The 12,152-nt window shown below is 42.0% G+C and overlaps 1 protein-coding gene across 1 annotated transcript in view; it reads right to left on the minus strand.

Annotated features, from left to right (window-relative positions):
* Window positions 1–12,152, minus strand: part of LOC126416907 (protein O-mannosyl-transferase TMTC2-like) — a 297,814-nt gene that overhangs the window by 178,218 nt on the left and 107,444 nt on the right. The window contains exon 2 of the mRNA XM_050084790.1: window positions 5,033–5,147. Within this exon, the coding sequence (XP_049940747.1) occupies window positions 5,033–5,147 (115 nt within the window). The remainder of the gene's footprint in view (window positions 1–5,032; window positions 5,148–12,152) is intronic.

The raw sequence follows: 12,152 nt of genomic DNA on the forward strand, positions 1-12,152 counted from the left end.
GCAGTTTGGAAAAAAAAAATGCATCAGTTTCCGTATAATTTTTTTAATAGCACTAAGCAGGTTGAAAACACATTCAAAATACTTCCAATTCGTTTGGAAAGTTTGCTCCATAATAAGATATCAACAAAAAATCTGTAAAACATATATATTATAAACAGTGCCTGAAAAATAAGTATTGATTTTTACATAATATTGTGCCGGAAAAGTGCCCTGTATCCTTAATCGCTGTCAAGTATCGCGACGACATCTTGGGACCTAATGTGCGGCTGTTGCGAGGAGGTGTGGACCCAGACCTCGTATTGATGAACGATACTGCTCGACCCCATAGAGCACCGGTTGTCGATATTTTCTTGGAAACGAAAGATATTGCATGCACGGCGTGGCCTGATCGCTCTCCCGATTTGAATCCCACGGAGCACGTATGGAATGCGCTCGGGAGACGGGTTGCATCACGTCAGCATCCACCAGTCACTCTCCAAAACTTGCGAGCAGCTTTGCAGGAAGAACGGGCGTTATTGCCTCAACGTGAGATTGATGACATCATTCAAAACATTCCCCGTCGTTGTCAGGCCTCTATTGTTGCCGATACTGAGCACATTAACCAGTTGTCAGAACATGTGTGCAAATCCGTTAAGTTGGAAAAAAAAGGATGAAAGTTTTTGTCTAGCATTATGCGTATTGTAGTTGTTTACGTTCTGTATTCGTTACATTGTTTCTACTCTACTATGGCCTACATCTACCGTTTTGTGGCAAAATAAACGCAGCTTCTAGAAAGCTCAGTTTGTTGCTTTTATTTCGGGTACCAATTCATTTCTATTGATAATAAGATAAAAATACTTAAAATTTGAAATTGTTAAAATTGTACCTGAATAAGCAAGTGACATGTATTGACATTATTTAAAATTCAGGTATAGTTTTAGGAATTTTAAATTTAAATAGTAACACTCTGGGTTAACTACATAAATAATTATTTGTTGATATTTCATTTTACCTTAACTTTTTATCTCAAGTCTAATATTAAAAGTATTATCAACTATGACTGTTACAAAAATTGTACAAAACGAAATTATCCACTTTGAAACTGGCTGAAATACTCCTTCTTCCTCTTAAAACCAAAACTTGCATCTTCTTCAGTGGGAACAAATTTTTTTTAAGATCGACATAATATTTTACTTCTTAAAAACTTAAAAATAAAATCTTATTCCTGTATTGGAAACTAGGGAATTGAAGTGGTACTTCTGCATGAAATGAAAGTTTTCTTCATGCCATGCGCAAGCAATTTGTTGTGTTCATTTACATTTTTCTTCTTGTTATTAAAGTGTATTAACAGAACCAATATTCCACTTACTGTTTAGAATTTTTCCCCTTTCTTTTTTTAAGTGCTGCTTGTGTTCAATAACTGATTCGTCTCAATCGTATATGACGTAGAGTTCATATGGGAAAATACGAGTATATTCCACGTTATTATTTTCCTTCTTGACGCGTGGAGTGTTTTGTAATCAATGTTCATTACATTCTTGATGTTTATATGAGGTGTTTTACTGGTTATCACTGAGCCATCGAGTGACACTTCGACTTGAACCGCATTTAATTCCATTTGAAACAGACGAACATCTACCGGACGGTGTCTATACTCACGCATCAGTTGAGGCAGCTATTGTAAGATTCAATCAGAAGAGTGGAAAACAGCAGACAAATTAAGACTCAGCACTGAGAACTTGATGACGTCATGCAGGAAGATACGAGACTAGCAAGATTACGGTGAAGCGCCCGAAGCGCCCATTCGACGTCATTAGATAGGTATCAGAAGGTCGAATTGGGGAACGACATTGCTATCGTTTCCTTTAGGGCAATATCGCAGCACTGTCCTTAACCAATGCACAGAGATCACTGATAGTCAGACATGGATTTGAACTGGGGGCTAGTGTCTTCCACTGCGGCACCTCAGTGACTGATAGTAGAGCCTACATAGGCTAAATACGAGTCTTGATTAACAGAGCCACTTGGCACGATCGGCCCCGCTTCGAAATGAATCCAGATGACTAGGGAAGAAACGTCCGGAGATGCCCCAGACAGCGGTGCAATACCAATCTGCCAGCTGCCCGCCAAATGGCCCAACAACCAGTAGCGATGGTCTGGTGTACCACTTCTTTCCACAGCAGGACCCCTTTGATTGTCATCCGCGGCACCCTTATATAACAGTGGTACGTCGACGTCATTCCAAGCCCCCTTCTGTTGCCCTTCACGAGAAGCCGTCCTGGGCTTACATTTCAGCAAGGTTATGCCCACCCGCACTCGGCGAGTGCTTCTACTGCCTGTCTTCGTGCTTTCCTTGAACTCCTTGGCCAGCAATGTCGCCTTACCTCTCCCCAAATGAGAATGTGTGAGGCATTATGGGCAGAGTCCTCAAACCAGTTCTGGATTCTGATGAACTATCGCACCAATTAGACGTTGCCATGCTATCACTCAGGAGCACATCCCACAACTCTGTCGGTGTCAGGTGAGATAACTGCTTGCATAATGGCCACAGGTGGACCAACGAATTAATGACTTGCTCAATTTGTGAAGCTCTTTCTCTTAAATAAATCACCTTATTTTTCTGAAATTGTAATTTTTTGTTTGTCTGTACATGTATATCCGATCTACTTATTTCCCTCCCATTCGGGTAATTTTTTTGTGGTGGGTAGTTTTTTGGTGTGTTAGAGTATGTGTTCTCATTCTATGTTTACATGGTGGTACATTCATTTTTGAGTAGTGGAGTCTCTTTCTGAAATTATAAAATCAACATAAGGGGTTTACAAACGTGCAACATGTTCCAGGGAACACAAGTATTTAAAGGAACAAATAGTCTGATGAAATTTAGAAACACAACAATCGAGAAAATCTTGTCATTAGTGTATTTAATAATCTAATTGTTGCATTACAATACTGTGGTCAATAAGTGACATCAAATAGAGATGTTATTGAAAATCAGTTACAGATTAAATTCATTTTGAATTGGAAGTAACTGGAAACCAATAATATTTTCATTTTCAAGGCTAGTAAAATTAAGAGGTTAAAGAAATTCTGTTCGTTTGGAACTATCATATGTTCCATGGTGGCATAATTTCCTCTTCAAGGTACAACATAGTGCACGACGACGATATATCGCTTAACCTTCCACAGGTTATGTAACTAGTGATAAAAATATACAGAATTTTACTCACTATGAAAGTCCGATAATGAAGAATTAACAGTATCCTCCACATAGATTTAACATAACTGAGCACTTAAATATGTCGAAGTAATACTCGTATTTGCAAACACTGCACAAAGCACAACCTCATGCCCCACAGCAACAAAAACATAAGAAAATACCGGATTGTTCTTATGGCGGTCTCTAGGGCGTATTCCCCCAAGGGATTCTAAAATTCGTCACTAGGCTATGAACAAGAAAGACCATATGTTCCTAGGCGAACTATAGTCAAGGAACAACATTCCTCCCTAAATAGTAAAAATAGTATCAAATAATGTGATTGTTACAGAGAACCTGATTTCGGCACATCTTCAGTGAAGTAACGTGATGAATATAAAGAAGTGATGTGAACTGGTTTTCCCTTGGATATACTTTGCTGCCATATCCTAAGAATTATCATTTACGCCTCAATGTATCGTACATTTACACATTTTGTGACAATTTCACCTGTGCTTTGCTTAGAAACGTACCAAGTACGATATCTGACAGCAAGAGCGTCAACAGCGTACCATGGAAGTAAGTCGTACGCCAAATGTACAAAATAATTATTTATTACGAAAACTCACATATATATGCTCTAAATATCGTACTATATGTTGGAGAGTGCTTGAAAATGGCATTTGAGCCGATATAGGCCTACAACCAATGAAAATAAAGTCACAATAATAACAACTCCTACACAAAGCAGAGTTTTGGCTTAAACAAGACGTATACAACGATGCAGGTCCAGAAGAATTTAAAATTTTGTGATAAGTTTGTAATTTCCTTTTAAATGAAAATATGTGTAATACAAAAGTATGCGTGTAACACTATTTTCCATCAAGCGTACTTACCAAAGGGAGCGTACGTTTTGTCCGTCACAAAAAAATTAAAAATGTCGCAAATTTCGTTTATTGTTATTAGCATTTATTAACAACGTCCTACTTAAATAGATACAGATGTACAACTAGTGTCCAGAACCGGAAAATATCTTTTAGCCCATTCTTGGCAGCACCAACGCAATTTCTGTAATATGTACTCAGAGAGAAGGGGTATTTTATGGACACAAAACAGAAATTTGAAAACACACATTTCGTTAGTTGTCGTTGAGTTTCATACACAACACTCGCTTCAAGCGTATATGGGTGTGTAAGAAGTATCCTGAACCTGAAAATATGACCGTGACATGTGTCGCGAAAAGCTGCATTTGCTACTAAGACTTAAATTTTTTGGTTACGTTTTACTGAAAAATTCAAAACAATTACGAAATATGCTATAAGATATCATTAAAAAGAATAAATGTCTATTTCAAGATTTTAAAATGTAAAGTACATGAATAGATTACAATACTGTGGAATGGTGGGCATGAAATACCTCACCACCATGATATTGTGAGGGATAAGTCTTTTGCTACATCGTTGTGAATCTCTTTACTGTGAATCTGTGGAGTAGGAAGAACATCTAATCTATTGCGTCCTTTTGTGACCGTTTGTGACACTGTCAGAAGTTACATGGGCACAGAGTTCAATAAAGCTCCTACTGCCTCAAGACCATCATAGCCTCACTCGACAATGGGCAGTCGTAAAGCTGAATGTGGCTGTCTGGTTCTCAACATAAATATCGTGACAAGAAGTTCACGTCAGCTGGTTTCAATCTCGAAACGGCATGTAACACTTATTAAGCTGGTAAACTTCAAAATAATCACCTTACAAGTTGTCGTAGCTCCAGGTGAAAAAGCAAAACTGGTATCTAGAAAACTTGACAATGGAGTACAGCCATACCGAAGATGCTACCGGATGACGCTGCAGCGGTACTTACAGGTTGTAGTGGACGTCGGCCATGTTGGGCCTATGCTGCAGGGCCAGCCGGAAGGCCTTCTCCGCCTCGTCCAGCCGGCCCTGGGAGCTGAGCACGGCGCCCAGGTTCCCGTAGGCTGCAACACAAGGTAACGACACTTCGTCACTCGTCTGCTGTCGTACGGTCACACATGAAAACAAGACATTTAAGTTCAAAATTATACAGACGGTAGAGAATCCAAAACTATTATAAGAACGTAGGCTTCCGCGGCCAGTGTCATACCGATTAAAATTCTTCTGGGTGTTATGCCGCGTCATTGCTAAAAAACTAACAACAATAATAAACTAAAACCGACGTTTCGGCCGAATTGCAACGGCCTTCCTCAGGGCACGACTGCTTTTGCATAGAGATGGGTGCTTCTATTTATTACAGGCTATCGATGTCTGACGTCACTGCTTCCTCCAGTACTTACATAGCCTGCACAAAATTATAAAGTTCACGCATGAGACTGAAAACAATGGTACCTTGCCATTTCTGGATGTGGAAGTATACAGAGCTGCCGAAGGTAAACTGGGACACAAAGTGTACCGGAAACCAACGCAAACTAATCGGTACCTGCACGCGGAGATGCACCACCACCCAGCTCAAAAGTATTCTGTTCTGCATACATTAACTGCCCGAGCCTACCGGATAAGCGTTGAAAATGACATCAAAGAAGAATTAAAGGAGCTACAACACACGTTTCCTGCCAACGGTTATTATGACAGTATCATAAGAAAGGTAGCTAAAACCAAAGGGAGCAGAACACAAGAACAAGGCAAAGAAGAGAAGCTTCCACTGGTACACTTACCATATGTAAAAGGTGTCAGTGAACGGCTAGGCAACGTCCTCCGCCGACGAGGTTTCAAACCGATTTTTCGAAGCAGTCACAGGATCCACGAAATGATAAGTTCTACAAAGGATGTAGTCAACAATATTAACACTGCATGAGTTTACAAACTACGGTGCGAGTGCAGAGCTACCTACATAGGAGAAACAGGGAGACCTGTCGGCTTACGAGTAGCAGAACACGAACGCTATGTACGATTACAACAACATAATAAATCGGCGATAGCGGAACACCACCGTGACTGTGGACAACTTATTAGGTTCCAGGAAGCCCGAGTACTAGCGAAAGAATCGTGGATGCGAGAACGCAAAATACGCGAGGCGATCGAAGTTATTAAGCAGCCTGACAACATCGACAGAGAAGATGACTACAAACTCCCGGCGTCCTGACTGCCGGCCATCCCAGTCCAATGAGCTGCGAGTGGTCGCGGGGCAGAAGCTACACGGGACACGGGCGTATCTGCACGAACAGCTGTAGAGCAACTGTCAGGCCACTTCCGCGCACACCAGGAGGAAAACTTGCCGACCAGAAGCCGAACGCTGATTGGCGGACAGCTACCAATCGTTGACGACATGGACATCCACGAATAACCTCTTTCCTTCCGTCTTCCCTTACGTCATGACTACCCAATCACATTAGAGGTCCAATTAAAAGTTTTACAACAGTGACGTCAGACATCGATAGTCTGTAATAAATAGAAGCACGCATCCCCATGCAAAACCAGTGGTGCCCAAAGGAAGGCCGTTGCAGTTCGGCCGAAAAGTCGGTTTTAGTTTATTACTGTTGTTAGTATTTTTAGCAATGACGCGGCATAACACCCAGAAGAATTTTAATCACTAATCCAAAACTAGTTACCTCGAGATAAGGGAATGAATTCTATTGACATAAAACCCTTCTAATAGCAACTATTCGTTATCATTGTCATAGAAAGTCATAGAAAATGATGGATCTTTGGGTCAGGTCTAGTCGTGTCTCCAAATAGAACAATGACTAATCTCTGAAATGTAACTGACTCAATTATGGATTGCTGTAGTGTACAATGTTTTGGACGAATGAAATACTCGATACACGAATATTTCATAGTCAAGACTTTGTCTCTTGTGTATGTGCAACATTAATGAGCCACTGTGTGTTGCGATAACTGTTTTTACTGAAACAAAATATTTTTACTTTGTTTTCTAACACTTTTACGTTGAAAAGTGCCTGGTCACCACCTGCTTTCGATTTCCAATTACGCTGTCATTTTGTTTCGCGAACTAGTAACTGCATAAGCTATGCTAATATCATTCTGTACCAGTGTCGGCTATACTCAGTCAGCATCTTGTAAGTGTCGCCTCTGTGCGATTTGGCGAAAGGATGGCCACATGTTTCCGACCGTTTAGCCAATGAGCGATGTAGCCGGTACACGAGCACGCGGTATCGAAGCATTTCAAACTACGAGTATATACATCGATGAACCAAACCATTATGCGCTCCGTCTTCGGGCCACAAGTGGCCCGTCGTGACCATCCGACCACCGTGTCATCCTCAGTTGAGGATGCGGATAGGATGGGCGTGTGGTCAGCACACCGCCGTCTCAGTCGTTATGATGGTTTTCTTTGACCGGAGCCGCTACTATTCGGTCGAGTAACTCCTCAATTGGCATCACGAGGCTGAGTGCACCCCAAAAAATGGCAACAGCGCATGGCGGCTGGATGGTCACCCATCCAAATGCCGGCCACGCCCGGCAGCGCTTAACTTCGGTGATCTCACGGGAACCGGTGTATCCACTCCGGCAAGGCTGTTGCCCAAAACATTGTAACCAACCGTTTAATAGCGTGTGGTTCCACTTTCCAAACACAGTGAAACAGAGATTCTGCTTGCATAAATTCCTCAAGCCCTTGACATGATTCCAGAAGTATGTGGCAGAGGTCAACAAACAATTCCGGCAAATTACTGGATGATTGTTTACGGGCATGCAGCTGGCGCACGATATGTGTTCTAATGGCTATAGCTCAGACACATTTGCTGGCCAACACACCGATGTGAGTTCACTGCAGCACGATTGTGACCTTGAAATACGGACAGTTGTCCTACTGGAAGACGACATCGCCGTGGGGGGACACTTTAAGCACCCAGCGATGCAGGTGGTCCGCAATAATGCTCACGTAGTTCACTGCTTCCACTACAGATGACATGGAAGCCCAACTCAATACACCCCATAGCATAATTCTGCCATTACCGGCCTGCGTCTGTGTGTGGTGTATGTTTCGTGCGTCCATTCGCCCAGATGACGGCGTGTAAGGATCCAGTCATCGACCTGGTGTAACAAGCAATGCGATTCACTCGACAGGCGACACATTTCTACTGATCAACGGTGAAGATTCAGTGATGCTGTGCCCACTGCAATCATAACAGACGATGTCGTTGGGTCAACACAGCAACATCTATGGGTTGTATGATGCGGAACTACATGTTAAACAACGAGCCTTGATAGGTGTGCTCCGAACCACTTGTGACGACACCAGCCATAGATCGCTGCCTGTCCTGAATTGCACAGTGAGGGATCCTACGACGTCTACTTTTTGTGATGAGACGTGGGCGTCCAAATACCATGCGGCCTACTCTTTATACCACCATACTTCAACCACATTCCGTAGGTGCTAAGAAAGTAGTACGCCAACAGACGAGCTTCTTCGCCGTTTCCACGATTCTTGTTTCCAGCTGCAGCCTCACAACAGTATGCTCATTGTCTAAATCGCTTATGTCAGTGGATTTCTAAATTTGCGGCACGTATATTTACTATAATGATTGCCTATTCATCTCTCTTCGGTTTACATTCTTTCCTTATTGCAACACGTCCCTGCAACGACAGCAGGAGGCATTCAGACCCCCCGTGGGCTGTGGTCGCAATGTTTTGGCCCATCAGTGTGTATGTGGTGTTTGTTCTTTTGGTCATGTCAGAAAGAACAGACGCTTCATAAATACAATCAAGGCGAGACGGCCAATGATCTCTTCAGTGAAGATGATCACCAGCCTCGAACTCTTACGGAAATCGGTGAATGCCGTGATGAATGAGGATAATGGGCGAGGGTCACTGCATTAGTAGTGTGTGGTTAAGTTGAGAATTTAGTTCTGATGGGAGGCGAGCTCTGATCACTGTGTCTGGATGGCTCGCCGGCATGGTAGCTCAGCAATAACAAACTGAGTTAGTGTATCAACGATGAACTTGAACGAGCGCCAAGGGACGTCCGTCCCGAACAAATACAACGAAAAGTAACGAAGAAAATGCGATAAAAAATGTGGTCAGAGCATCTGCATAATAAGCCAGAGATACGCGTTCGAATTCCGGTCGGGCACGAATTTTCAACTTTCGTCCTTCATTTCAATCAATGTCTACTCGCCACCAATGACTATAATTCCTTTGTGTCTCATTTCAAACTACTCTGGTTCCTGTTTCTGTGCGGCGTCGATAGGTTCCATATCCTCTGCCGCGCGGTGAATGCGACGTCGGTTTTGGTGAGACGATTCAAATTACTGGCGTTGTCTGTAGGCATCGCCTATTAGCAAATTGGTTTATATTACGAGGTCAGATTTTCGCAGATGTAAGTAGCAAAGCTGCCATGTTTGAAACGACCGAAAGCATGTCTGGTATGTCGTTACTGTTGCATTGTCTTAGGAGGTCTGTGGTTGTGTCGTATGGTACAAACTCCAAATCTAATCATTTAGTCCGAAAAGTACTGTTGTCGGCTTTAGCACTCCCCTGTTCCATTTAGTTCATCAAATGTTTTGCACTGTGAACCGACTCTGGCGCATGTGCCAGGTGCACATCTGGTTTATGGGCCACATGTCTACGTTTTTCTAAGAGCCTATGTATTATCCTTTCCACTTGCTTTTCATTTAATTATACATATTTTGCTTCATTCCAACTTCTTTAGCCACTGGTCTGATATTTACTCTATGTGCACAGCTTTGATTCTATCGCCATTACATGGTCGCGTGTTGCAAACGCGTTTCTTCCGTGAATATTACAGCCAGTAAGGGAAATTTTTCGTGCATGCAGTTGATGCTCTGACATACGATGTTCACGTCTCTACACAAATATATCTGTCCCGTATTTTACGATGTGTTAGGCAGAAAGTGACGGCCGCACATCTTGATGACCCATGGATTTTCAGCCTTGCTAGAATCTTATTAATGAATTTCAAGTTCAATCAGTTAGAATTACTGTCACCATGCATATTATATCTGCGTTGTGCGATGATTTGTAAGCGTTGAATAATGTAAGGTGAACACAGGAAAGCTGTGGATACTTCATTCTTCAATGCTGCATGAAACAGCATTTCATACACGATAGGAAGATTATAAGAAGAAAACTTGATATAACTTAATTGATTGTAATAAAAAGTTAATGAAAATTTGTGGGCAAGTCTTGGCGTCATTGTAAGTGAAAAAGTCTGCATAACAAATCTGTAGAGAGTTCGTGGAAGATAAGCGTTTTTCTGTTTGTGTAGGATGCAAATTTCACAAAACATAATATTGTTATTAAATCCCGGTGATAATATTAAATAATTAAATTACCACGTAAGAAGTGTTATAACATTTTTTCTGTGCAGTAGTACTAACTGTCCCCCCCATGAACCATGGACCTTGCCGTTGGTGGGGAGGCTTGCGTGCCTCAGCGATACAGATAGCCGTACCGTAGGTGCAACCACAACGGAGGGGTATGTGTTGAGAGGCCAGACAAACGTGTGGTTCCTGAAGAGGGGCAGCAGCCTTTTCAGTAGTTGCAAGGGCAACAGTCTGGATGATTGACTGATCTGGCCTTGTAACAATAACCAAAACGGCCTTGCTGTGCTGGTACTGCGAACGGCTGAAAGCAAGGGGAAACTACAGCCGTAATTTTTCCCGAGGGCATGCAGCTTTACTGTATGATTACATGATGATGGCGTCCTCTTGGGTAAAATATTCCGGAGGTAAAATAGTCCCCCATTCGGATCTCCGGGCGGGGACTACTCAAGAGGATGTCGTTATCGCGAGAATGAAAACTGGCATTCTACGGATCGGAGCGTGGAATGTCAGATCCCTTAATCGGGCAGGTAGGTTAGAAAATTTAAAAAGGGAAATGGATAGGTTGAAGTTAGATATAGTGGGAATTAGTGAAGTTCGGTGGCAGGAGGAACAAGACTTCTGGTCAGGTGACTACAGGGTTATAAACACAAAATCAAATAGGGGTAATGCAGGAGTAGGTTTAATAATGAATAGGAAAATAGGAATGCGGGTAAGCTACTACAAACAGCATAGTGAACGCATTATTCTGGCCAAGATAGATACGAAGCCTACCCCTACTACAGTAGTACAAGTTTATATGCCAACTAGCTCTGCAAATGGCGAAGAAATTGAAGAAATGTATGATGAAATAAAAGAAATTATTCAGATAGTGAAGGGAGACGAAAATTTAATAGTCATGGGTGACTGGAATTCGAGTGTAGGAAAAGGGAGAGAAGGAAACATAGTAGGTGAATATGGATTGGGGGACAGAAATGAAAGAGGAAGCCGCCTGGTAGAATTTTGCACAGAGCACAACATAATCATAACTAACACTTGGTTTAAGAATCATGAAAGAAGGTTGTATACATGGAAGAACCCTGGAGATACTAAAAGGTATCAGATACATTATATAATGGTAAGACAGAGATTTAGCAACCAGGTTTTAAATTGTAAGACATTTCCAGGGGCAGATGTGGACTCTGACCACAATCTATTGGTTATGACCTGTAGATTAAAACTGAAGAAACTGCAAAAAGGTGGGAATTTAAGGAGATGGGACCTGGATAAACTAAAAGAACCAGAGGTTGTACAGAGATTCAGGGAGAGCATGAGGGAGCAATTGACAGGAATGGGGGAAATAAATACAGTAGAAGAAGAATGGGTAGCTTTGAGGGATGAAGTAGTGAAGGCAGCAGAGGATCAAGTAGGTAAAACGACGAGGGCTAGTAGAAATCCTTGGGTAACAGAAGAAATATTGAATTTAATTGATGAAAGGAGAAAATATAAAAATGCAGTAAGTGAAACAGGCAAAAAGGAATACAAACGTCTCAAAAATGAGATCGACAGGAAGTGCAAAATGGCTAAGCAGGGATGGCTAGAGGACAAATGTAAGGATGTAGAGGCCTATCTCACTAGGGGTAAGATAGTTACCGCCTACAGGAAAATTAAAGAGACCTTTGGAGATAAGAGAACGACTTGTATGAATATCAAGAGCTCAGATGG

This window comes from Schistocerca serialis, chromosome 8 (genome assembly GCF_023864345.2).
Source record: "Schistocerca serialis cubense isolate TAMUIC-IGC-003099 chromosome 8, iqSchSeri2.2, whole genome shotgun sequence".
Taxonomy (NCBI): Eukaryota; Metazoa; Arthropoda; class Insecta; order Orthoptera; family Acrididae; genus Schistocerca; species Schistocerca serialis.